The sequence below is a fragment of the Haplochromis burtoni genome, unplaced genomic scaffold (assembly GCF_018398535.1).
Source record: "Haplochromis burtoni strain Fernald_Lab_line unplaced genomic scaffold, NCSU_Asbu1 Contig_146, whole genome shotgun sequence".
Lineage (NCBI taxonomy): Eukaryota > Metazoa > Chordata > Actinopteri > Cichliformes > Cichlidae > Haplochromis > Haplochromis burtoni.
In genome coordinates this window covers 71236-97886 of record NW_024582507.1, presented here as the reverse complement: position 1 = coordinate 97886, position 26651 = coordinate 71236, and the positions used below count along the sequence as shown (strand labels likewise).

Here is a 26651-nt window from a genome sequence, read left to right as displayed (position 1 = left end):
AATGATAAGATGTGGTCTGACACACACAAATAGTTGTAATGGGGGGGGAAAAAAAGTCAGTAACAGTAACCATTTCCTGCCTTACTGTTTTTAGGGGCTGTTAACATCTGTACTGACAACTTTTTCAAAGTAATGAAAATGAAATTTGATGTGTGGAATGAAGAAGTATAAGTAAAAGCTGCAGCTTTTCTCCGGTTTTGTGCAGTTCTACATGCACAAAGCTGGAAAAGGCTGCAGCTGCATTTCTAAAGACGCAGGTGTTCATAAGTCCACAAAAAGATAAACTGGCTACAAATGAAGGAACTTCGGGAATGTTGCTGCTCTACCTTTGTGTGGATATTCTGCAAAGATCACACTATGAAAAAAATAATCCTTGCAGTGCAGGTAGAGCCTATGCTGGGTGTCATAACGCAGGAGGCAGTATACACCCTCAACAAGTCACGAGTCCATCTGAGCAAACTGCTGAACTCTTTATTTAGTGGTCACCATACACAAATAAAGGAAACCACTCTGCTCGAAAAGAAAAAAATATACACCATTATCCCAATTTAGCAAAAGACCATCTGGATGATCTGCAACCCTTCTGGGAAAGTGTGGACAGAACGATGAGACAAAATTTTTTGGGCATATGCACAGTACTGTGTTTGGAGTAAAACAGAGACATGTTCACAGATCAGCACCTAACCCTTCTCCCAGCAGTGAAGCATGACTGAGGGAATATCATAGTTTGAGGCTGTTTTGCTACCTCAGAGCCCTTTGCATTCAGAGAGTGAACAAAGTATTCAAAATCAGCATAGCAGTTCACGACCTTAAGCTTAGCACAGACTGGGTAATGGGACAAGCATTTGAACTACAGAACACAAGTAGAATGCTTGAAATAAGCCAGCCAAGATATCCCAGAAATAGTTATAAACTGAAATGTAAGTGTCAGGGAAAATCTGATTGAGATTATTGCTGACGTTCTAAAAATTAGCCAACTAAATTTTACACGTCATATGTCAAACTTGCACTGGAAACTCCCTATCTACCTACCTACCTACTTACCTCCCTCCCTCCCTACCTACCTCACTACCTACCTATCTATCTGCCTGTAGATTTGTACTAAGAAGATTACGTTTAGAGGTTTACTAGAAGTGAGAACATTTTGTCTCTCAGGTACAAGGAATTTTATGATGTATTCAAAGAATCGCTGTGGTATACTGACATCCTTCCTCTGAAATTTAGTGTTCCTCTCTCCACCCACTGTCCCCACCCATCCTACTTCTTCCTGCCTGAAGAGAAAGAGGGACAGAGACGGACAGAGGGAACATAATTAAAAGCAGACACCTTTAAGATGCCTTGGAGAACTGTAGTATTTTACTCTTTTTCTTCAGCGGACCGTGGCGGACTTAAAACATTTATATGAGGCCCATTTACAAAGGTAAGCCTGAAAAAAAATACAAGACACTAAAGCTTCTGGGACTGTGTTTTGTGCTTCTGCTGTTGGGTGTTTGGGGTTGACAACTTGTTGGAGCAGGTTTTTCTTCTTGTCAGGTGAGTAATACTAATTGTTCAGTGTGAATGCTGGGCTGTGCTCGACACGCCAGCACGGCCTTTTGTCTTGTGGCAATCGGAAGAGACGCTTTTTGTACAAAACTAATAATTTCTGAAAAACCAAAACTGTTTCCTGGTGTCAGCTGTCTATCTTGCAAAGGTACAATTAGTTTTAGTGGATGAGGTGGGAGGAGAGGGGGAAACAAAAGGTAAACACAGTGTTGACCGCTTTCAGTTTTTAGTTTTTAACATTCTGTTCTTAATTTATCTTGTTTGATTTTCTTTCTTTTACAGGATCAAAACTAGAGTCATCTTAGTGATATTGACGCTCAACTTTTTTTTTTAAAGTGCGGGATTTCCTGAAAAGACATGAGGTAAGGATGTAAAGAGTGCTTATAGGATCATGAGAATATCAGCTGAGAGACTATACTTGATGATGTTGTACATTTTTCTAATCCAATACAAGACAAAAAAGAAAAACACTACATTCTACTCCTGTCTGTGACATTTCAAAGAATGTGTAAGTTGTGAATTTAAGTAAAGTAAAGTATGTTTACTGGGAGCATTTTCCTCACATGTTAATGTTTACAACAGCTGGTCAGCTGTTCTATCATGAATATAGGACAATGACAAAAAAAAGAGAAAGGTTAACTGTTAGTTACACAGTGATAAGTTATTTTTAGTTTTTCTTTAAAAAGTTGTCTTTTACAGGGTGCAAACTCTCCCAAGAGCGCAAATTTTGCAGGAGTTTAATTTGCAGTGCCAGGCATTGGCTGCTAATAGCTACAGAGGCTTTAAACAGGAGTTTGAGGTAACTCTTAAGTCTAAAGCTTGAAATGCAAACAGATTTATGATTGTGCTTTCATGCATGTTAATGTCTGTGGGTCCATGCAGGAGCTCAGTGAAGTTGGAAAAGATCTCCCCACCAGGGCTGGGGACTCTGAGGTCAACAGGGAAAAGAACAGATACCCATTCATTTTACCGTGTAAGTGCAATGCCTCTAACCTCTAAGATGCCTCTATGCCTCTAAGAATAACAAGAATGCGTAGCAACATTTCAAACTTTTGTCTGTTTTTCCACATCTGGTTGCAGATGATCACTGTCGGGTCAGGCTCTCTGTTCAAAACTCCTATCCACACACGGACTACATCAATGCAAACTTTGTGCCTGTAAGATCTCATTTACTTCCTCAACTTCAATCACTTCTTCCTACCTACATCTGTCTGCACCTGTTGTTAAATGTGTGCCTGCATTCAGGGTGGAGGATCAGAAAGAGACTTCATTTGCACCCAGGGTCCTTTGCCCAACACCATAGCTGACTTCTGGAGGATGGTGTGGGAGCAAAACGTCAGGATTGTTGTCATGGTGACAGCTCTGAAACACAAGGACATAGTGAGAGACGCTTACTCATTTTGTGTGTGTGTGTGTGTGTGTGTGTGTGTGTGTGTGTGTGTGTGTGTGTGTGTGTGTGTGTGAAGCTTGTTTTATTGTTACATTAGAACTTCAAAAACAAAAACAAACAAACAAACCATTTATTTATTCATTTCTTGAATAAATAAATAAATGGTATATAAAGACTAAAAAGATAAATTAATATGTAGGCAATTTATTTATTTATGACATTCAGTGTTGTATGCCAAATTATTTAATTAAAACAAAGTGAAAATAAACCATGTACAACTTAAAAATTAAATCGATTGTTTATCTATATAATTTTTTAATATGCTCAGACTTTTACCTATGTTGCAAAGAAGAATGACCCAAACTTACTTATAAATCTGTGCACTGTTTTAGCTAAAAGTACATTAAATATTCAGCAAATGGAAAAGTATGTGGACCACAGGATTAATGGCATTAGCGGCAGATAATATGACGTCCAGTCTATAATATAATTAGACTGATAGTTGGAGCTGATCAGTTAATGCAGGTAACCTGGTTATTCTAGAGGATTCACATTCACTTACATAGATAAAGATTGTTTAGAGGACATTTGCTCTAAACTTATCAATTCATTCTTTGTGTGCAGGTTTTCTGTGACAAGTACTGGCCACTGGACCCAGGGACAGTTTATCATGGACTCATCCAAGTCACAACAGTGACTCGCAAACAAGGGCCAGATTATTTTATCACCACCATTAACCTCCGGCATGTAAGTGAAAGACGCATGCATTATGCTCTGTGCCCTCTTTAACCTGCCGCAGCGTACTCCTGTGTGCATTGACCATACCTGTAATCCATCAAAGAGATAAACGCTTATGGTGTTTGTGTTTCAGAGAGACTGTCCAACAGACAGGATAATCACACACTATTACTACCCCTCCTGGCCTGACAGGGGAGTCCCTAAGAGCCCATCTACTCTCTGCGTCTTCACTGAGCATGTGCGGCAGCATTTGGAAACCATTCCTCGTCTGGGACCGGCTGTGGTGCACTGCAGGTGTGACCTCTAACAATGTCTTTGTCAGTATTGTTCTTGTCGTTTATAATGAATTATCAGTCGAATGGTGAATTGTTTTTGTGATTTCAGTGCAGGTATTGGCCGGACAGGAACATTTGTAACACTGCTCTGGCTGCAACAACTGTGTGCGAGGGGTATCCGGCCTGATATCAAGGCTGCTGTGCAGGACCTTCGTCTGCATCGAATGTGGATGGTCCAGACTCTGGTCAGTCCTTCTTTTCATATTTTATAAACTGATCAGATGTTCTGTCTTTTAGGTCTTGATCTGAAAATGAAAGCTACGCCAGATTAAATTGATTAATGTCTGGTTAAAATATAAAGTACAAGTAAAGTGGAAATACTTAAGTACAAGTACAGCCAAACTGCAGCTAAACGAAGTACTTTCTGTACGCCCCAAGTCTGCTCACCCGTACAAGGTCATCAAACATAAGAAATCTAATATCATAGATTATTAATATTAAATTAATCTTGATATGTAATGAGGCATTGCAAGTACTAAAATACATACTTGTATTCATTACTAATCTGCATATTTTGCGCACTTTTGAGTCATGCCAAATATAAGGATGAGCATCCACATAATTTTCCCATTGTCCTGTGTCTATTCAGGAGCAGTACGTGTTTGTTCATCAGTGTCTGTTACACTGGCTCAGTGGAGGAACCTCAGCATGGTGAGCATGGTGGAAGTGTATCATTTATCTCTGTATTGTATTGCGACTTCTAAGTGGGAACTTGTTGTTTATAGGAGCTCACAGATCCAGAGAGCCAGTTTAAATGCCAACAACGACATCCAGGATCGGCCTAAGAGCTCCTCAGCACGGAGAGCGCGATCGGGGAGGAGCCACCGTCACCAACCCCGACAGAAACCTGCAGCTGACCCACCACAGAACACAATGCAGCAGATTTTAAACCCGGGCAACCTACTGAGGCGATTACTTCCTTCCTCTTCACTGTTCAATCCAGCCACACACTTCAACTGAACAGGCATGCTGGAAGATGTATATATGTAAAGAAAGACTACATAAATAATTTTGCCATCATACATCAGCTCACAGAAGGACGTGTATACTGTATGCGGTCGGGCCCTGCAGGCAGAAAACTGGCCTGACAACATGGAGATAAAAGAGCAGCTTCTATCGTCATTAGAAGAGAATGAATTCAAGGAAGAAGAAATCAGGTCAAACCTGTTACCCTACTTATCCTGGCAAAAAAATATTGAGGCTGGTACCTGTATATACTGGCACATACTACAAGTTACTGACAAAATATTTAATGTTAGCACAGCATGTCTTTCTATCTCATTTTTAAAGTTTTTATTTTTATTGTGACTACTGATAAAGTGCCATTGTAAGATGACTTTTATTCAGCTCTTTGTTTTTTCTGAAAAATTATTGTGCATCATCTTATAATCACACAATGCAGGCTATCGGTACTTAAAGACGCATGTGCAGACTTCATACTGGACTGGCTAGAAAGGCAGACACATGGTATAGTGGCTGTACAAAAAGGTCATGTTTCAAAAAACACACAGGCACTGCCATTCTCCTTAGATGAACCTATTACAGTACATGAAGGAGGCATGAGTTTTGTACATTATAGAACATTAACGGCTAACCCACTCTTTTAGAGTCTTTCACCTCTCCTGTAATAGACATGTATAATACAACAGATGCCTCATCAGGTGAATTTTGGGAAGAAAAGAAGGTCCAGCAGCAGTCAGCATCCAAAGCCGCACCTCCAACGTGTAGCAAATGCGAGCAGAGCAGTGACGCATTGTTGCAATCAAAACGGGAGCAGATTAAAGTCCTCCTATTTGATGCTGCTGAGCGAGTCCGACAGGTGGTGCTGCGGTTTAAGCAAACAATGTAAGTCACCTCCCAATTCAGAGTGTGTGCATTAAAACTCAGTTCCAGACAGGCAAGAGTAAAACACAAAGAACTCCCACAACTTGAAAATGAGCTCTTAGCCTACGTTTGGCTACTTAATGCAGTTTTAATACCACTGAGGTATTCACTGTGACACTTAACAGTGACCAAGGCAAAAGAGGAAAACTAAAGCAACAAAAAAAGAGATGTCTAAGAAAAGCAGCATAGCGCAGGCCAACCCCAGTGAAAATATATATATGAAATATATTACAGGTTAAAACAAAACAGGAAAGAAAATTATTATTAAGCTGTTCCAGACTGTTGGTAAAGAGAACCAACAGTTAAAAATAACACTTAAATTAGAGTTCAGGTCCAATAAAAAGATTAGATACTAAATCCTTTGGCCAAAACAAAAAAAAATGATTGCCTCAGTAAGACAAACAATCTATTGGTTGTATGTGTATTTACAGTCCGTATGTGTGAGATATGCTGACACATAATGAAAATAAACATATACAATACATGCCACCCTTAAAGACCACAGGAGGGTGTGAGAGTATACAAAACTACTCATAAAGAGCAATCAAAGGCTTGGTGAAGAAAGAAGAGCTGAGTTCGTTTTTCATTCTCCTTCAGTCCAACTAGTGCACGTTCTCGGACATGTTAATGGCTTCCTGGATTTCACGAACAACAAGGATGCGGGCGAGCATCTGCTCCAGCTGTTCTTTTGGGATTGGCTGAGTTGAGTACCAGATGGGGCTATTTGGAGCCACCACGGGCTCAGGTGTCAGGTAGAAGGTGTCATTGCGACCTTTAGCACTCTGTGGACTGAAAGAGACAAAGAGGACATGGTGAGGACATTTTCAGGAAACGCTTCATATAACAAATCAAAGTTTAGTTTTATTCCCCCCCTTACAAAAAAAAAAAACTGCATACAATTCTTTTCTGTGTGGGAACAGAGGCAAAAGGTTTAGAGGTGAGGATTGCTTTCACAACAGATTTTTACCTTTTAAAAGGACAGCAGGTAAGATTCAACTTGTCCAGAGTACCTTATATGCTCAAAACAGTACACAACAATGTCCACAATCTTAAATTTAGTAATATGTCAAATAAATTAAATAAGCTAAATTAACCAAGTGTAACACACTGTGTCACAATCAGAGCAGTGGAGAGGCACAGGTGTACTCTCGCTTCTCTGGTAAACCTTAAGAGGAACCAGAACGTCAGTAGCTCATCTAGCTCATGATCTGATCACAATTCTCCTGAATATGTGAAGTACAGAAAGAAAAATAAGTTTTGTTGTCATTGGTTGGCTGTACTGCATGGACTAATAACGATTAAAAGCCCAGAGTAGTCACCTCTGGCAAATGTACATTAAATACAAAAAAATCCCCTGGAGTTTATGCTCGGTGTGGGGTCAGTTTGAAATCCAGGCATTAATCTTGTGAATTACGGTACACATACTGATTACAGAGCACAGTTTGGGATCATACAACTGCAAATTTTGAAAGTCCATAAATACAAAAAAGACAATATCCATACAGCCCCTTGAATCTGAGAATTTTCACCATTTCCTGAAATAAAAAGGTACCAAAGTCACATATTAATGTGATATTAATAACATAACATTTGTTAACAATGTAGTGCCACTGCAATGTAATGCCAACGAAAGCCAAACATTTGTAGCTTTTGTCACTGGTAATGCTCAAAAGTAGGAAACAAAGAATTAGTCACCTTTTGGAGAGAAGAGCAAGGGAAAAGTTATATAGCATATATATATATTTTGTCAGTTGCCTAGCAACAGTGTTCTCACACCTTTAAGAACCTCAGCACAAACTGCTCTATATACTCCGCTTCCCATATGATTAACAGAAATGCAGTTTTATTTAAAGGAGGCAACCACTAACCATGGCCAGAGTGAAAAAGCATGAAAAGCACCACATTGTTTAAAATGTATTTACTTTTTACTGGTTGCATAGATTATCTCTTTGAGGTAACATTTTACACTTCTTAATATCTCATTCACCGATTCCCTTCAGTGTCCTTCATAGTGTTTTGTATTTACCATTTGAAGAGGTAGAAATCATAGAGTTTGATGGGGCACCGCAGTGGGTTCTCAGGGTCCTCAAGCTGCTCTGAGTACATATCATCTGTCACTGAAAAAAAAGTGTTCATACAGTCTCCATTAGTTTGTCCTTAGAATCAAGGTTTCCTGTGAAATGCAGCACAAATGCAATCCCAGCATGCTCTTACCTTTCTGCCCTATGAACCTTTCTGTCGACTTTAGGTATCTAATGCTGGTGCTCTTATCTTTAGGATTGTTGGGACTCTTCCGGGTGTGCCTGAGCACCTTTGAAAAGGCGACTTTTAGATGCTGATCCACTGTTTTCAGGTGGAAATACCTGTAGAAACAGAAAAAAAAAGGAATTGCAAGCAACCATGAAGCCAGTACAGGAGGGTGCAGAATCTCGTTTAGTATTTTGTAGCTCTGTGGGTTAAGAGTTATTTGTGCTGTAGATGAAGAGTATCTCTTATTTACAGGGGTTTATCATGCCCACTTAAGCATGAGACAACCACATAAAGTTACTCCAGTAAGCATTACACTTCAGAGCACCTAATTTGGTACTCACTTGGTATTGAAGAACATTAAAGTTGTTAGCAGTGTCGAGGGAGAATGAGCTCCTAGTTGTTTACATTCCCACAACATCTCCTCTGTCACATGACTGGGAATAACATAACCTGTCAGGAGAGGGCAAAGAACAACACATTAGAGCAGCGGTCCCCAACCTTTTTTGCGCCACGGACCGGTTTATGTCCGACAATATTTTCACGGACCGGCCTTTAAGGTGTCGCGGATAAATACAACAAAATAAAACTAGTACCGGTGCCAAAAAAAATAAGATTTATTCATAACACACGTGAAAAGACCCAGGAAAACCGAGTTAATGATAAAAACGATAACAAAATAACGCTGAAAACCGATAAAAACCCTGAAAACCATACATTTCACACCTGAGCCTCAACTCTCGCGGCCCGGTACCAAACGACTCACGGACCGGTACCGGTCCGAGGCCCGGGGGTTGGGGACCGCTGCATTAGAGGACCTGTGTGGTCTCTTTAAAAATATTTTTTTAAAAACAAAAAAGGTGCTTTATAACCACCACGAACAAAACTTTATGGTAACTGCAATTAGAAAGTTTATAGATCTAAGAAACAAACCCCAGATCAACAGTTGAAAGAAACTAAATGTATTAGGTAGGGCTGCTCGATTATGGCAAAAATGATAATCACGATTATTTTCACTGAAATTGAGATCTCGATTATTTGACGATATTTATTTAACCCTTTAAGACCTACCATAGAACCAAGTCCGCCAGAGCTTATATTATTTTTTTACATGTTGTAGTGCCATTTGTGGGAGCATTTCAAGTTGCTATACATCAATACAACTGTTATAGCCCATATTTTAATAATATGTATGCATTAAGTCCATAGTAACTACATTAATTGCAAAAAAGTGCAATAAACTACAAAAAAATTGAAAATCGTTTTTGTTTTTTTTTACATATATTTCTACTTGGAGAAATTTAAGAGGTTTATCCCTCAAAACTTTAAATACAAAAAAGTTGCAAAAAATAGTTTACAACAACAGGAAATTTATTTTGAGTGTCTTCATAGTTTTATTTTGGAGATACACCAATTTTTATATACTGCAGGAAAAACAAAAAAAACAATCCTATGATGCAAATTTGCAAAGAAAACAGCAGGTGCATCAAAATAAACTATTTCCAGCAGTGCAATTCGAGTTCTAAGCATCCCAGAAACTATTCAGAAAAGTCAAACATGACTTATAAAAACACCAGTATAGGCTTTTAAGGCCTACAAGTAAAAAACTACATTTTCCGCGAAAATGACGTCACTTCCGGTTTCGGGCAGGAAATGCGACAGTTCACGTTGACGTCTTTTTCAATGTGGGAAGTGTTAAGAACAGCTGATCAGATCGGCAAAGTGTTTCTGGAATATTATGTTTTTGTTCCTGCAAGTGCTTTTTATGCAATTTTTGCAAAGCTTTATGTGGAAGGAAACCGTGACCGAGGACAAGCTGATGGCATAAGATGTAAGTACAACTCCTCCGGTTTCATATGCAAAAAAAAATTATTGCGCTAGCTTACACGGTTCAGGTTCTACAGGGATTTAAAAATAGTTACACAAAACAGAGCGTGCTGCTCTGACCGGCTTTAAAGGGTTAACAATAACAATGTATTGAATAATGACTTTAAAAAATAATATAAAATAGTGTGCAAATACTGACAACAGTGCAAATGTTTGCAATATAAGAAATAAATGAAAAATGTAAACATCTATGTTTAGTGAACTTTGCAGTGTTGCTCTGTGGTGCAGCTACTACACCATAGCAAAGTTTACACACTGTGTCTACTTGATCCACGTCTGACTCCGCGAACCCATAATGTTTCCAACCACTGAAGTTTTTTTTTTAACCTCTCTTTTCAACCAACGGCAGTCACTCTCCTGTCCAAATAGCTTCTGCTTAGCTTTCCGAGCTTTCCTCGGGTCCTCTTAATTGTTGGGATGCGTGTTCGAAATGCAGAGAGGTGCGCTCGATTTACCACACGGAGCAGCGTGAGAGTAAAGCACGAGGGAGGGAGGGGCTAATAATCGGCTCAGTCATTTTTAATGATCGTTGAAAGCCCAGATCGTAATCGTGATTAAAATTCGATTAATTGAGCAGCCCTTTTTATTAATGCTAACTGCTCCAAAGTTGGAGGTCTGGAACTTAAAAAATAAACTGAATTGCCACCTTACATTTACATGCTTTGCCAATCAGTGAAGTTACAAATTACACTGACATCTGATCAGAATTTAAATCTACCTTCAATTAAGAGTTCAAAAGGAACTGAATCGAGCTCTTTCAGCAGACAAGCATTTGATCAATAAAACTGATTCTGACAAAACACGAAGTTGAAGCCATGACACACGACAAAGCTTCAAATATGAATTTTCCAGAAAAGAAGCTATAAATACTTGAAATTGATGTAGCAAAAAAATTCTATACAATCCACATACCTATCATCTTACTATGTGACCTAAGGCAGCGGTCTCCAACCTTTTTTGCGCCACGGACCGGTTTATGTCCGACAATATTTTCACGGACCGGCCTTTAATGTGTCGCGGATAAATACAACAAAATAAAACTAGTACCGGTACCGAAAAAAAGAAGATTTATTCATAACACACGTGAAAAGTCCCAGGAAAACTGAGTTAACAATCAAAACGATAACAAAATAACGCTGAAAACTGATAAAAACCCTGAAAACCATACATTTCACACCTGAGCCTCAACTCTCGCGGCCCGGTACCAAACGACTCATGGACCGGTACTGGTCCGAGGCCCGGGGGTTGGGGACCGCTGACCTAAGGTCACCATGTCACCTTTCTCTTATACATTTAAAAATTGTAATGTATAACACCATAATGCAGAACAATATGATGTTCCAGTGAAGCTGACTTGGATTTAAAATAGCATTCATTTTATTCTATACATCGTTTTCAATTGAATGACCAATTCACTACTCTGGTGGGCAAGCATGGCTCCATTGTAACGGCCAATAGTGGTCAGTTGGCAGTACTGCGGGGCAAGAGGTTTATTGACTCTCTTGAATCTCAAGCCAAGACTATTTATGTAAATTTTATGGAATAAATATTCTGTTCTGGCAGCTTTATTCAAGTCCATAAAAGTGGCGACATCTCTCACACAGATCCAGTTTGTTGACATCTACATGTATTTTGATCTGGATGGGTAAATAATTCTGTCATGTGAGAGGTGAAGAACAAGAAATTTTTCAGAATTAACGCAAAGGTAAGCGCTACATATCTAGCTCACCCCCCCCCCTCCAAAAAAAAACTACAACACATAAATCTTACATTTTGTTGAGTTGAACTTTTACAGTGTAGGGCCAGAAAAGTTACACTAGGATTCATTTGTCACATTAATGTCGTGTCATAACAGTAAAGCTGACTGAGTGTTTTTCCAACGTCAGGTAGATCATTGCTACAGTTTACATGAGCCACCACTGACAGTCTGGGTTGCTGTGGAGAAGCAGGGATTGGTGCAATTTGACCCGTCGGTGCCATACTCTACACCATTCTGGCAGCTATAAACAAATGTTGCTTAATGCATCCGATAGCCCAAAGTCCCACAGAAGAGGTCAAGGGACCGCACAGGACCATTTTGTCTGTATGATATATCTGTTGATTTTTGCTAGGTTTTAATATATCACTATCAGCATTTATAACAACCAATAAATAAAAATGAAAAATATGCTGTGTGTTTATGTTGCATAGTTTATCCATCAGAGGGCACTCTGCCATTTGCCCTGTTAGAAAAATATACTTGGAACACTGCAAACAACAACCAGCTGATCTTAATGTATTGATCAGAGCCTAAACGATTAGTCCCGTGACGAAGTTAAGTTTATTTTTAAACTGCACTGTGATCTTATCTTAGTAAAGACTCATAAGTAACTGCACATAACAAAATATTTGGGAAATATGTTTTTGTTTTGTGAAAAGAAAAAAAAATTGGCTGACAGATTATTAAATCACCAAATAGGGGTATCGGTCTTAAAAGATCCTGTATTAGTCAAGCTCTAGTTCAGGGTTTTTGTCAGTGTGCTGCAAGCCTGGCAGGTCCCTGAGCCTAAGTAAATACAGACACACTAGAACTGTTTGCACTACACTGAGCTTTTCTAGACATTACCAAACAGAAAAAATGCAAATGTCAGATGAGACATTAAGCTGTCTTTACACCACCACCTCATTAGTGCAAAATCTGTGTAACGTCCAATTGCACCCATGTGAGAAAAGCACAAGTAATTGTCTGGAAAATTTACACCAAGCCAAGGAGGCACTGTGCACTGACTCATGCACGCTCTTTCACCTAATCCAAACAAAGGATTCCAATAGTGAGAATGTATCTGAAGCAGATTATCTTCTGCTGTGCTACCCGTGAGATGTAGCAACTTTGTATATTATCCCAGGCTGATTCTCTGACACCATCTTGAGTTCATGTGTGAAAACAGCTGAGCTTTGGTAAACACGTGCTGCTCTCACCTAGTGGATGGACAGATGGCCTCCAAGGTTCCAGGATCTGGTGTAGACTCTGAGCAAAGCGGGTGTAGTACTGATCTGAGAAAATGTCATCCACACGACCATTATCAAACATATACTGTAAGAAGAAAAAAGAAGGAGTCAATTGTATTAACACACCAGATAAAGATCAACAAATATTTAACGGGTGAAGATATGAAGATAAGGGGCAAGCCTGCACAGTGAACTTACTTTTTGTATGCACAGAAAAACATAGTAAAGAACATCAGCCTCATAAGTCTCCCCTTCCAGTCCCCGGGCCTCTGTTGTCATCAAAGAGAGACCCATACAGAGCTCAGCAACTGCACATGACACCAAATCCTCCTGAAAACGCAGGGCCTGCCGTCCTAAAATACACAAAACAAAAAAAGTGACTGGGAATAAAAAAAAAAAGAAAGAAAAGGAAATGGCAACACATGCGTTATCTAAACATTTTAACTCATGTATAATCATTGGGTATGCACACTTACTGCCAATTGGCGCAAGTTTATTTTTGTCTGATTTGTCCAATTCTGCATTTTTACGCTGAGCCCAGAGCCGCCACACCTCCAGCCCCTCCTCTGGCTTCAAAGTAGCAGGCAGCAGCAGTTCCTGCACCTGCACCTGCTGCTGGCCTTGACCATCTACCTCTGCTACGACTGTCTGACCCTTCATAGGCATAAGCACATAAACAATGTTATCTCAATCACTGAGGACTACCATATCTACATTTCAAAGTGAAAATAAACATAGCTGAATACCTGTGTTATTACCTGTAGCTGCTGTGCGTCCTGTCCTGTCAGCCCCTGTGTATGCAGCACCTGCTGCTGTGGGTCCCAAATAAGGGACTGTGTAGCATTTGAGTAGCCCTGTACTGCCACGGGGATGTGGATGTTTCCATTCATCAACTGAGCAGGGAACAGTGTGTTTGCGGCCAGCGTGTGCACCACTTCTTCCTGGCTTCCCATTGCTCCAGAGCTTGTTATGCTGGAAACAGCCTGTGCTGTCTGGCTTTGGCTGGCAGGGATTTTCAGCTTGTCATTTTCAATAGTAACTTGTGTTGGCATTGTTGTAGTGTTTGTTCCCGCAACTTGCACTGTTCCATAAGCCTCCTGGGGGATGGCAATATGCGTTACCTGCTCACGGCCTCCAGATGCAGTGGGTGCAGAATACACAGGGATGGTCCAGGTCTCCCCTGTGGGACTGGTAATAGTACCTGTGGCACTGTAAAGGTGGGAGCTGTCCACAGTTAGGAGGTCTGGCCGCAGAGATACATAACTTTGCTGCTGACCTTGTGCCTGAGGGATAGCCAGGACTGTGGCTACCTGCTGGGCAGGTAGGGCATAGGAAACAGTGATGGGCATGTCCACTTTACGCTTCTTAGCTGGCTGGAGGACACCTGCCCCCTGAGATGTGGCAACTGTAGTTCCCATTACTCTCCTCTCTGCACTGTCTTGATGCTGGGTGGGAGAGAGGGCCCCCACTGTCTGAATTTGGATCTGCTGTCCCCCTGCAACAGCTGCCACCAACTGCGCTTGCAGCTAATACCAGTGTAAAGATGAAAAATATTAAATTCAAAGTGACTGACTAAATATTTGCAATCCTGAGAATTTGTTTTGTACTTACTTGTTGGTGCTGCTCTTCTGTAAGCTCCCCAGACTGAATCAGCTGTGCAGTAGTCACACCTTGTAGCTGTTGATGGGAGCCAGAGGGCACTTGAAGAACCTGGCCCAGCATCTGACCTTGCTGCTGACCCTGGATCTGCACCTGAAAATAAAAGCCAGCAGCTCAGGAAATTAATTATTAACAAGTTTAATGATATACACAGCACAAAGACCTAATAGAAGTACAGACCTGTACTATCTGTTGCTCTGTATTCTGTTGCACAGGCTGCTGCTGAGACGTGTTCTCCTGTATCTGTTGCTGCTGTGGCTGGACCTGCACCTGCACCTGCATCAGAAAGCAGTCCAATCTTCATTTTAATCTTTTTAAAGACTGGGTTTTAATCATTTAGAGTAGTTATTTACCGGACATGCCAGCTCAAGCAATGACCCTGCCACCTCTGTGCTGTCTGTGTAGATGCAGTTAGTCTCTTGCTGGTACACCATAGTAGTGGTAGTGGTTGTAGTGTCTCCGCTTTGTTGGCTGAACTCTTGCAGGGCGTCTGGACCTTTGCTGGCAAGGGACTCCAGGAACTCCTTCATGCGATGCTGAGGAATGCTACGAGCTTTCTGCCTAACTAGCTCCTCATAGGAGCCTGTACCATCCAGTGAGTTATTCATCGCTGCTGACAGTTTTCTCTCCTGTGAAGGAAAGTTAATTTAATTTAGCACAGTTTTAAATCAAAGCCCATTAACAGTAACATGAACAGAAATTTCAGTAACGCTTGACAACACAGATGTACTAAAGATCATCCTTTTTTTCAGCTGCTCCCTCTTAGGGTTGCCAAAGCAGAGTATCTTCCTCCATCTAACCATAGTCCTTGCATCCCCCTCCACCACACCAATGCCCTGCATGTTCTCCCTCACTTTAGCCATGAATCTTGTCTATGGTCCTCTCCTTTTCCTCCCATCTGGCAGCTCCATACTGAATATCCTTTATCCTTTCTACCAACTATTCCTCTGCACATGTCCAAACCACCTCTCCAACTTTGCCTCTTGAATCACTCATTTCTGATCCCGTCCTTCAGTGCCAGTGTCTCCAAACCATCCATCATAGCAGATGTCACTGCCATCTTGTAATTCTTGTCGTTCACTCTTCCTTCTATCATAGATCCTGTGCTCTCTTCTTCATTTCTCTTGTGCATTGTCCCTTGCTTTGGATGGTACACCACAGGTATATAAACCTATCCACCTTTACTGCATCTCCTCCTTGCAGCTTCATCTTTTCATCCGTCTATCCCTCATTCACACATATGTAGTCCATCTTCCTTGAACTGCCTTTCATTCCTCTTCTCTCCAGATCATACCTCCACCGGTTTCCTGCTCTCACTACAAATGTCGTCTGCCATCACAGTGCACGGAGACTCTTGCCTGACCTCATCTGTCAGCCTGTCCATCACCAGTACAAACCGTCTCTATTACGTCGTCATCAACACCTTCAAGGTAAACACCCTATAGTGCTCTTTCGTAGGATGAAGTCATAGAGCTGCTCGCCGATAGTCCCTCTCTTTAACAGAGCTTCAACAACTCTTTCCCGTATCTTCAAAGTACGGCCTATCATGTTTATCCCTTTTATATTTTACAGCTTTGCACATCACCCTTATTCTTAAAATCGGTACAATACACTTCTCCATTCATTTCTCAAATGCATTAAATACAGAAGATGATCATCGCTGCGCTGGCATCGGTTTCACTAGTGTTTACAAACTGACCTACGGCTCACTGTCCAGCTGCAGCGCACAGCGATAGTAATAGGAAAGGGTTAATTCTGACTGAGTGAAAACGAGCTGGGACAAAAGCGCGGTCACTTTCCAAATCTGATGCAGTATTCAAGCCACCGATGGAAAGCGCTGCATAAGGAAAAGATGCAAGTTTTAAACAGTAACTGTGTTATTATTAAACGTGTGGGTCGATATTTTGAAAGCAGCCAATCTAACAGCTGATTACACAAGGCGCTAGGTTAGCCAGGTGCACTGCTAACTAGCCGCGTGTTGTTTGCAAATCAGATGCAGTCACAGCTGTGTTTGGAAACGCGTATAAACGCCACCGTGCACACAAACAGGCACACGTCGGCATCCACGCAGGGGACATCTAAACAGGAAACAGCGGCAGCTCGGCTAGCTCTCTTGTATCGGTAACGTTACACCGACAACATTTTTTCTGTTTTCTCTGAAGCTAGCAGGCTAACGTTAGCGGGCGCGTTAGCTACCTCTCTTCCTCAACCGGGCCGAGGTCTGAGCCGCTTCTCTGCCCTCGAAACGCCACTCCTCTTACAACAAGCAGGAAATCGAAGTGATTTCGGTGTTTTCTGTGGCTGGGTTATTCTTTATTTCCCCTCGATTTTCGTTAGATGGTTAGCTGCAGTTTTTCTTTCTGTAGACCACTCATATTTCGTTGGGCGCCATCTTACAACAGTACCCTCAGACCAATAAGCAAACGAGTTGCAACTCGGTCGTGCTATCGCGGGATCTCCTCTTCAAAATATCGCGGTAACTGACACTTCTAGGGTTGTCTGTTAAAGGCGACACACACAGTGGAGGTAGCTGGCAAGATCAAGTAGATGTCAGTCCACCTTAAAACACAGTTATACCAGACAGACGCTCCTAGTGGTTCACTGGCTTCTCAATCTTTTAAGGTGGTCCCACGGAGATGTGCTGAATACCTGGGTGGTATTCAGAGGGCTCTGGGCAACTGAGGGTTAATTCCCACGCACTGCTCTTCAGCATGGTCTGCTGCTCCCACACTGACATTTGTTATGGACCACATCTTCTTAATTGTATGCTTCAGTTTTCTCTTACTAGAAAAGTGGAGGAGAATGAAGGTTTGAATCTGTACCAATACATAAAATCCTTTTACTTTTTATACTACTTTGCTTGGTTAGTGTGTCTTATAGTGAGACAGTGGTCAAAGGCTAGATGGGTTCAAGGTGGTGATGGGATTACATCAGGAATTGGCTCTCTTTATTTGCAGTGATGATGGACAGGTTGACAAATTAGGTCAGGAGTTTCCATGGACTATGTTTTCAGATGGAAGAAGAATATCCAGGAAGGCGAGAGCTGCAGGTGGCAGGATTGAAGATGCTAAGATCGGGAGTGACCAGGATGGATAAGATTAGAAATGAGCACATAAGAGGGACAACTCGGGTTAAGCAGTTTGGTGATAAAGAGGCAAGGCTGAGATGGTTTGGACATGTGAAGAGGAAGGACAGTGGCTATACTGGACAATGGATGCTGAATATGCTTCCCGGCAAGAGGAAAACCTCAGAGGTTCATGGATGTAGTTGTGGTGAACATGCAGAGGGCTGATGTGAAAAGGACAGCTTGGGATAGTGGGAAATGGAGGCTGATGATTTGTTGTGCTGACCCCTTAAGGGAACAGTCAAAAGAAGTTTCTTAGCCATTATTGAGGTTATTGTGTTTACATTAAACTGTCTGCTATAACAGCTAGTGTAGAAAAACTGAAGACAACTGTTGTCTTAGTCTTGAGTTTTTGCTGCCATGTTACAACATGACATCAACTGTATAGCAGTTCATTCTTGCTCTGTTGCTCACAAGCAATATAAAAATGTCTCCAAGTTCCACCATGGGCTCACAGGTTGCACTGCAAGCACCACTAACATGCTTAGTAGGTATCAATAGTGGTCCAGTATTATATTTTTTCTCAATGGTTATTGTTATGTTCCTTCCTTCTTAATAAGCATTCCAGCTAAGAAAAATACTCAATATTAATACTGATAGAACCCCCGACGCGCACACACACACACACACACACAAAACTAAGTATCCCGAACCAGCATGAATACACATGGACGCTGCAGTTTGTAGAATTATTTATTCTTTGCTCCAGTCAAAAGGACACATGTTCAATCTGCCTAGTCTTAAAAAACATGATGCTTTGGCAGCCTCTGAATCTATATATATATAAAAGTCACGTGTGGCATTTGAGAGCATCACATTTGTGTAACACCAGCTTCACATAATATACACAAACAGCCCTTGTTGAACAATGATGAAAGCTTCATCCATTCAACAAACAAGAGAAAATACTGTAAGTGAATATTATTGTGGCAAGTATAGAAAAAAAAAAAGACTTAATGATTACTGAGCAAATGAGCTAGGTCAAAGTCATGCTGCAGTGTTTTTGTGATGAATAAGATCATAGCTGAGGAATATAATTTTGTTTCGTTTCTGAGTGATAAATCCCTGAAAAAAATATTCCAGTATCTCATCTGACTCAGTCTGTGCCTTTGCTGATATTACACATTGATGTAATGCAAGAAAATCTGAACATGCATCTCTGAAGCAGGAAGAGTGGCTTAATCTCAAATCAATCAGATCTTCCCAGGGTCTTCTTTCAGGGTAACTGTTCTGTTGAAGATGAGCTGCAGTGAAAGAAGGAAAAAGGTTTCAGCTCATATTGCATAAATGTTTTTAATCCAGACCAAGACTATCAAAGAATTAACTAAAGTTAATTGAAATAGAAGCTTCCACAAATTTGTACAAACCTCGTTTTAAATAAAAAATAAAAAAAATCTTTCCGTACCTTATCTGCAGTGCTGTCTGAGTCCACGGAGAAGTAGCCGACTCTTTCAAACTGGAATTTATCAAAAACCTTTGCTCCCTTGACTGAGGTGTCCACTAAGGCACTACTGATCACTTGCAGGGAATCCTAAATTTAAAAAAAAATGAAGAAACAAATTAAGAAATCGATGTGACTGCTGACACTTCAAAAGCCTTCTGTTGTAGTTCAGAGATACTCACAGGGTTGATGTCACTCAGGAAGCCATTAGGCACTTCAGATGGATCTTCTGGATGTTTGTGCAAGAAGCTACAGATACAAGAAGATACTTGGTTAGGTGAATTCTCTAGTTATATTATTTGTGAAATGTTTGTGAATGATGGGTAATTGTTTGTGACTTACAGTCTATCATAGAGGCGCACTTCACACACCAGTGGCTCACTGACCCAGTGGATAAAGGCCTTTGGTTTCTCTGCGGTCTCAGAACTGCAGCAGGTCACCTCCAGTTCCACCACTTTGCCCTGAGTGTCCTGAGAAATGGTTCAGAGCAACATGTGTGTCATAAACCAGATAACCAGATAATGAAGTAATAATGACATTTTACTGCCGCAATTGAATATTCTAGAATACAACCTCTAGTTTAATATAACTAGATCATATTTTTATAAAACTATGTCGTTTGACTGGACAGATATATGTAAAACCTTCACAAATATATTGTGATGAAGAAAAGTTTGAAGGGCCTGTTTATGTTTTTACAGGATTAGAGCATGGAAAACACATTTTAATTTTATTTTATATTGTCTACTTGGTGAAACTGAGTCTTACCTTGATGATTTTCTGGACAGAGATGACATACCCAGCATGCCTCAGGCCTACAGGTTGTTCTGGAGTCAGGCGCTTGTAGCCCTTTTCCATGACCTGCCAAAGAAGAGAATAACCTCATAATCGTTGCCCATCTCAAAACCAAAAAGAGCACAAAGAATTGCTGCTTTTTAAAATCATTTATTTGGAGGTTTCTCCTCTCTGACCTCTCTGAAGTCACTTTGTTCAATGAAGACTGTGCGCGTGAAAGGAACCGTGTGGCTGCCCTTAGCTTCGTCGGCAGGGAAGTCCGGGACTCGTACATCTGTCTGAAAGAGAAGACAGAAGGATTATTTTCTCCTTAAATATAATGTGAAAGAATATACTAGGTCAAGCGATTTGTTTTATAAGCAATGTACAAACCTTGAAGTTGTCAGGAAGGTTCGTTATGGTGACTTTGAGTGGTTCTAGCACAGCCATGGTTCGAGGTGCTGTTTCATTCAGCACATCCCTCACACACGCCTCCAGTAAGTGGGGCTCGGTCGTCGTTTGGGAAACTGTGACTCCCACCTGTGAGATGTGTACAGTGTTAGCACAGCACTTATGAATGGGACATCCAAAAGTTCATCATTGCATTCATTTTGCCTACTCGTGCACAGAAGTTGTTGATCGCTTCTGGGGGAAACCCTCTTCTCCTCAGTGCAGTCAGAGTGAAGAGTCTGGGATCATCCCAGTCTCTGTAATTAGAAACAAATATTTAAGAGTTACTTAACGCAGGCTATGCACAATGAAGACATCACAACAATAGCTGTGGTCAAAAGGCTGCATCAATTCCCTACAATGAAGTAATTAACTAGTTTGTTTTAATAGCTTTTAACATGCTTGGGGAAAACTAAGGTCCTACTCAGATATGGAGTTTAAAACATTAGTGAATCCAGAGAGCTGCTGAAGTCAGCTTTTGTTGGATGTGCTGCTTTCGGATAAATGTCATGTACAGGTTTGTCCCAATATTTTGTTCTGTTATATCAGGGAAAAACTAAGTCTGGAAAAAGTTTTTTTGCATTGCAAACCTTAGAAATGTTTCTATTTAGAGTGCTACACAATTAAATGATTTTCGAATTATACTAACTGAATACAGTGGGGCTGAATTCTTAATTTGAGTGGTCTATATCTGGTGGAAGCTCTGATGTAAGGGTTTTTACTCTTAAGCCTAAATTATGGTCCTGCAAACGTGTTCGTCTCCGTACATGTTTCTGTTCAGACAGCAAGCGGAAAGGGTTTTAAACCAACACCAGACCTGCTCCTGTGCAGTCTTCCAAAATCCCCACTGCACATTACTGGACGCAAATGATGTGTCTGCCGAATGCTGATTAGTTTACAAAGCTAGATCAAAAATCAGTACGAAAAGCAGAGACAGCTGCTGCTCAGTTTCACTTCAGCTCTTTGTATGTGTCGCGGGGTCCTCTTTTAACCCTCTCCCGGACAACAAACACAGGCGTAGTCGGTAAGGTCTTTTAGTGTGGATAATTTATTTAGCCGGCCTCCCCAGTGCACAGAAAATTATTTACAGCAAATAGAATTGACTTAGGTCAGTGTCAACAAAACGTCTGTATACCCGACCCAGCCTGCATGTTACCCTCCTTGTAACAGCTCACTGGACTCTCTCTCCCACCCCGTATGACCTGTCTCTTATATCCCGTAGCCCCTCCCCCTAGACGTAACAATCATTTCTTTATTATTACTGTAATCCTCACTGTCCCCCCTCAGCTTCTTTCCCACTGTAGTCTCACAACACACATGTATATACAGACTCTTAGGCAACTTCCAATCAGCCTACAATGTTTCACAAAACATTAAAACAATCCAAACAAAGGATGCAGTTCACGTGACCGTCCAAGCCCACGTGAACCCATTATTTAAACCCCGGAACACCATACCATCGGCTTGCATCATCCCGCATCATTGGAGATCACAGCACGTCTCCTCGACCGACTTTATTAACAAGGTAAGGGGAAATAAGTTGGCCACCCTCTATGCTGCTCCAAATCCCCCCCCCTTCACCCCTTTTTGTTTATTGGTGTCTGTTAGAACTAATGGTGGCGGTGCGTATATGCGCCCCGATCAGCTGTCTGCGGCTGGGCGATGTAACTCCGTCACAGTATGTTATAACTTCTCCATGGACCAACAACAGCCCACAGACTGGTTATACCACATACTTTGTACATCGCCTCCATAGAAAACAGAGCTCTGTGCAGATGGACAGGCCATCCCCAGGCTACGAAACTGCTACCACTGCTGAACCACAAAGTCTGCTTTAGTTTGTCTAAACATTTTGTGCAATACAGCATCTCATGTGACATGTGAGGGGGAAAAAAACAAAACAAAAGCATACAGCTAACTTTTCTCTAAAAGTTTTGATTTCTACAGCTTTTTCAGTTAATCTCAAAGTATCTAATTAAAAGGAAATAGTGCATAAAGCCTTTTATGTTATTCTAACAATGAAATCAGAAGTGACTTTAGAGTTTATCTCTATGACAATTAAGTAAAAGGGCTTCAGTTGAATGGTAACAAAAACTGGAAATATAAAACACTTTACCAGGTAGGGATACACAGGTCCAACATTTAATATGTAGTTATATGCCAGTGTTGACTGACTTTCAACACAAAGTTGATATTATTCTCAAATCTAAAAGACAGACTTTCAGCTACATTTTATGTTAATGACATAAGGCCACTGATTTAAATAACTAAATTAACCTCCTAGGACCTGACGTCCACATGTGTGGACATCACATTTTGGGTTATTTAGACCAAAATACTCAATTTTGCTCTACAAGGGCCTGATATCCACTTACGAGGACATTATACTGCTACTGTTCTATCAAAATTTTAAACGAATATCCTCATATGTGGCTTTTATTTTTCTTAAAAACAAAGGTAAAAAAATAAATAAATAAATCTGGTAATTCTTTGTTTTTACATTCATCGGGCCCCAATATGTCCAAATATCAAAGAGAAATTAAAAATGCATGCCATGGAAGAGTTCGGGTCTTAGGGGGTTAAATAAATAAAATTGGCTTTATCTATGGATCTCCTTATCCAATTCAGGACTGTGGGGCTGAAGCCTATCCCAGCTATTACTGGCTAAGAGTTTGGGCAAATCCTGGGCAGGTAACGAGTCCTTCATAGTGATTAATAACCAGTATGTTCAGGATTTTTTGCCATGTTAACATAGCTAACCTTGTGTTTTAGATTCAGCTCTGTGCTTCTGATATAAGGTTATTTTAAATTAAATTATGAATAGAAAAATAAAACTGTTGAATCATAAGCATAGTATGTGAATATATGTACAGTCTAATGGTTGAATTCTAGCCTTTTTATTATGATCTATTACAAATTCACATTTATTTTTTATTTTTCTGCACTGCTTTGTAAAATATTTTTTATATAATTTCTTTGACATGTGAGGGTCTTTGTTCTTTGATTACAATCCCCTCTAGGGGTCAAATACCTTGCTGCAGATTTTTTGTTACCCATGGCCTTTAATCCTCAATGACTTTATGTTTACCAGACTCTGATTAACACTTAAGAGTTGATACACGTTGGTCTATCTTTTCCTGCCTACACCTAAAAATAAACTTGTTACATTATTTTACAAAGAGATGGAGTGCCTCAGCAGCCCTTAAAAGCAGCATATTTCCTTGCCACTTCTATTAATTTGCATTACAAAGTAAATAATTAAGTCTGAAAAAAAAAATGTCAAAAAGAAATCCTACTTTACCTGACAACGCCCGTCTCGACCAGTTTGATGATTTTCCTCTTGGACACAACAGTGTAGGTGAGGTTCAGCCGCCCATATTCCCACTGCACAGGGCAGTACAGATCCAGAGCGTTACACAGCCAGTAATATGATGAACGCCTGACAGAATCACAAAAAGGTCAACAACAAAAACAGTAATGTCATTCTGTAAGAATCCAGCAAAAGCTAAAATGAACCTAATGAAGATGGGGGAAAAAAAAGTCCTGTATACCTGGCTTGAAACTCTTTGGTACACAGTGAGTGTGAAATATTTTCAATGGAGTCACACAGACAGTGAGTGTAGTCATAGGTAGGATAGATGCACCTGCAAAGAAAGATAAAGCAAGTTCACTAGGAATACATTGTTGTGAGAAAAAAATGTTGTGGGTTTTTTTATTTATACCATTCATCTCCTGTCCGATGATGCGGTGTGTATTTTATTCGGTATGCCACAGGATCCATCTTTCCATCCTCCATGACCATCTTCATCCTGAGGGTGGCCTCTCCCTCAGCAAACAGGCCCTTCTTCATCCTCTCAAACAGCACCAGCGACTCTTCGATGGGTCGATCTCTCCACGGTGATTGAGGAACATTATGGCCTTTCAGCTCCTCGCCTTTCTGATGGCACACATACGCGTGACCCCTGAAGGCGGAGAAAAGAAATGAGTCAAACACCATCCGTGCACCAACATCTCCACATATCCTGCACTCACCTGCGAATAAGATCCACAGCAAGGTCATAGAGTTGCTGAAAATTGTCAGAAGCGTGTGTGACGGCATAAGGTTTGTAGCCTGTGTGAGCAAAACAGTGATATGACAATGGCTCCATGAATGTAGATAATGTGCCCAAGAACGTCAAAAAACTTCCCCAGCCACTCCACCATATCTTTGATGGCAGTGAAGTATTTCTCCTCTTCCTTCTCAGGATTTGTGTCATCATACCTCAGGAAGCAAATTCCATTATTTGCCTATGGGGGAACACAATGTTTAGAGTAAACACCTGCACAAGAGAACATTCAAAAGCTTATATGGTGTTGAAGAAGAAAGAAGAAATTAACTTACCTTTGCATAGCCAAAATTAAAGTTGATAGCTTTGGCATGCCCAATGTGAAGGATACCGTTGGGCTCAGGAGGAAAACGGGTACGTATCTAAAGACATGCCGAGACAGGTAAATGGGATCAATGTTGTTGTTTTTTTAACTATGTAAGATTTGTAACAGTTCATTCAAGTCGCGAAAATATTATACCTGTCCACCTGTGAACTCCAGGTGCTTTTTAAGCAAGTTCATTGTATTCGGTGTGACCACGTAGCCCTCAGTTGTATAATTTTCTCCTGCGCGATCAAGAACAAAGAAATAAACATAGTTCAAAGTCACAATAACCAAGTAGACACATTGACAAAAGTCCCCCTTTTCACATGAATGCTAGAAAAGCTGGTGGTGAGGAGTGCTCCATTCTTACATGGGCTCAATCTGACTTTTTAAACCAGGAAACCAGCAAGGGAAAGTCTGTCTAATGTCCGAGCACATCGATACACAAATAAGCATTCTCATACACATAGCTTTGTTGGTTAATTTTTTAAGAAACATTGAGGGCTGCAGTGTGAACAGATTAAGGAAACCTTTTTCAAATGCAACAAGATCATTTCATTTCTAATTGTCCTCACCTGGTTTATGGAACTTCAGTGCCTCTCCTCTGAGCTGCTCCATTAGTGACTTGCCCTCCCCAGAGACTGCATCACCTAAACAATCAATAAACAGTTTTAAAAAGTACTTCAAGACAAAAGCACCCCTGTCTGTTTTTGACTTTGCTGCTTACCGTTCACCGCCACCTCCTCTTTCTTCACCTTCACGTCATTCTCTGTGACTTTAGCTTTCTGTGCCTGAAAGATGATTATATATTAATTACAGACCAAAAAAATCATGCTATGCATTTCTACCTCAGCTCTACACAGAACTTACAAAATTAACTCATTCTGAAGCTTAAACACACTACATATCATTTAGTTGATTAGCTTTTTGTGTGTGTAGATTAACTATCTGCTGGACAATGTTTTACCCCAAGACAGCAAAGAATTTGCATAAAAATGGCTCCAGAAATGTTCAACTTTTTAATAAGATACACCACTTTTACCTTGGGCTTCTTTTCTAGGTCAGCCTCTGTTTTGGGTCCTAAGAGGTGCAGAACCTTTAAGATGAAAGCCAGAGCTTTATTATTTGAAAGAATCCCAGCGACCTTCACTGCAAATACTTAACCACAATGACATTGCAATAACAGAAGGATCTTTTCCCAGACGTACCTGCATGTCCACCTCATTCTTGATCACCTTGCCATCAGCCCATTTTAGAGCAGTGCGTGCTTCACCTGCACCAGACACAGAGGCTCAGTGAGAAATTATTTTTGGCTGTTAGGCTTCAGCAGCTGCAATAATATTTAACCAAAAGGTGGGAGCTCATACCCATTAGCAGTCCCATGTTGAAGTGGTACCTCTCCTTTAGCAGTTGATCCTTGTGCTTTTTAATCACAGCTTCTACCTACAGTACATTACACAGTTACAGTGCATACCACACCCAGTACAGCACGTAAAAAGACACACTTTTGGCTAGAACACTCACTGCTTCCTCAATCTGCTCAGGTGTTATGACTACACCCACTCCACATGCGTCGTCAAACTCCTTCTGGTTGATGGGGTCTTGTGGATGAGCCTTCACAAAGTCCAAAGCAGCTACAAAAAAAATATTCAGAAAGTGGTTTATGTAATCTCAGTTTCATATACGCACGCACGCACGCACGCACGCACGCACGCACGCACACACACACACACACACACACAAAACCACTCAGCCAACGCAGATCTAGCTCACAAATTG

General features: G+C 40.8%; 3 protein-coding genes across 6 annotated transcripts in view; 1 reads left to right on the top strand and 2 right to left on the bottom strand.

Moving 5' to 3' along the window:
• The first annotated feature begins 1099 nt into the window (after window positions 1–1099).
• Window positions 1100–5344, top strand: LOC102289423 (receptor-type tyrosine-protein phosphatase V). Of its 3 annotated transcripts, none has more exons than XM_014336593.2 (11): window positions 1100–1693; window positions 1828–1907; window positions 2245–2344; window positions 2428–2518; window positions 2626–2702; window positions 2791–2925; window positions 3560–3682; window positions 3807–3967; window positions 4058–4193; window positions 4598–4659; window positions 4734–5344. In XM_014336593.2, exons 2-11 carry the CDS (start codon window positions 1903–1905, stop codon window positions 4966–4968), a joined length of 1125 nt encoding a protein of 374 aa, XP_014192079.1. In that variant the 5' UTR covers window positions 1100–1693; window positions 1828–1902; the 3' UTR covers window positions 4969–5344. The 3 variants fall into 3 exon arrangements, with proteins under 3 accessions (XP_014192079.1, XP_014192080.1, XP_005931790.1); XM_014336594.2 differs by having other exon boundaries at window positions 1100–1742; XM_005931728.3 differs by having other exon boundaries at window positions 1101–1420.
• On the bottom strand, window positions 5329–17101 carry LOC102289923 (transcriptional regulator QRICH1). Of its 2 annotated transcripts, none has more exons than XM_005931730.3 (12): window positions 16870–17101; window positions 15027–15302; window positions 14854–14949; window positions 14626–14766; window positions 13761–14540; window positions 13491–13668; window positions 13213–13367; window positions 12985–13099; window positions 8484–8592; window positions 8107–8255; window positions 7919–8009; window positions 5329–6681 (listed from the first exon to the last, which is right to left on the bottom strand). In XM_005931730.3, the coding sequence occupies exons 2-12, from the start codon at window positions 15279–15281 to the stop codon at window positions 6495–6497; spliced, it is 2256 nt and encodes a 751-aa protein (XP_005931792.1). In that variant the 5' UTR covers window positions 15282–15302; window positions 16870–17101; the 3' UTR covers window positions 5329–6494. The 2 variants fall into 2 exon arrangements, with proteins under 2 accessions (XP_005931792.1, XP_005931793.1); XM_005931731.3 differs by having other exon boundaries at window positions 13773–14540; window positions 16870–17099.
• Window positions 17102–18474: 1373 nt separating this feature from the next.
• Window positions 18475–26651, bottom strand: part of qars1 (glutaminyl-tRNA synthetase 1) — a 14540-nt gene continuing 6363 nt past the window's right edge. The window contains exons 4-24 of the mRNA XM_014336592.2: window positions 26397–26506; window positions 26240–26315; window positions 26081–26145; window positions 25915–25968; window positions 25600–25663; window positions 25448–25522; window positions 25029–25114; window positions 24844–24930; window positions 24650–24749; window positions 24495–24573; window positions 24185–24424; window positions 24014–24106; window positions 23764–23901; window positions 20632–20719; window positions 20406–20552; window positions 20210–20311; window positions 20007–20099; window positions 19581–19708; window positions 19421–19487; window positions 19203–19328; window positions 18475–19041 (exon numbers count right to left, since the gene is read on the bottom strand). Of these exons, the coding sequence (XP_014192078.1) occupies window positions 18991–19041; window positions 19203–19328; window positions 19421–19487; window positions 19581–19708; window positions 20007–20099; window positions 20210–20311; window positions 20406–20552; window positions 20632–20719; window positions 23764–23901; window positions 24014–24106; window positions 24185–24424; window positions 24495–24573; window positions 24650–24749; window positions 24844–24930; window positions 25029–25114; window positions 25448–25522; window positions 25600–25663; window positions 25915–25968; window positions 26081–26145; window positions 26240–26315; window positions 26397–26506 (2069 nt within the window). The 3' untranslated portion in view covers window positions 18475–18990. The remainder of the gene's footprint in view (window positions 19042–19202; window positions 19329–19420; window positions 19488–19580; window positions 19709–20006; window positions 20100–20209; window positions 20312–20405; window positions 20553–20631; window positions 20720–23763; window positions 23902–24013; window positions 24107–24184; window positions 24425–24494; window positions 24574–24649; window positions 24750–24843; window positions 24931–25028; window positions 25115–25447; window positions 25523–25599; window positions 25664–25914; window positions 25969–26080; window positions 26146–26239; window positions 26316–26396; window positions 26507–26651) is intronic.

Excerpts from the sequence above, each read along its gene's own strand:
- LOC102289423 (XM_014336593.2), top strand. Across the intron at positions 3,683-3,806 it reads CCACCATTAACCTCCGGCAT|AGAGACTGTCCAACAGACAG; the intron begins GTAAGTGAAAGA and ends TTTGTGTTTCAG. Across the intron at positions 4,660-4,733 it reads AGTGGAGGAACCTCAGCATG|GAGCTCACAGATCCAGAGAG; the intron begins GTGAGCATGGTG and ends TGTTGTTTATAG.
- LOC102289923 (XM_005931730.3), bottom strand. The coding sequence starts at position 15,281 with ATGAATAACTCACTGGATGGTACAGGCTCCTATGAGGAGCTAGTTAGG. Across the intron at positions 14,950-15,026 it reads TGCTTGAGCTGGCATGTCCG|GTGCAGGTGCAGGTCCAGCC; the intron begins GTAAATAACTAC and ends TTTCTGATGCAG. Across the intron at positions 14,541-14,625 it reads CAGAAGAGCAGCACCAACAA|CTGCAAGCGCAGTTGGTGGC; the intron begins GTAAGTACAAAA and ends CACTGGTATTAG.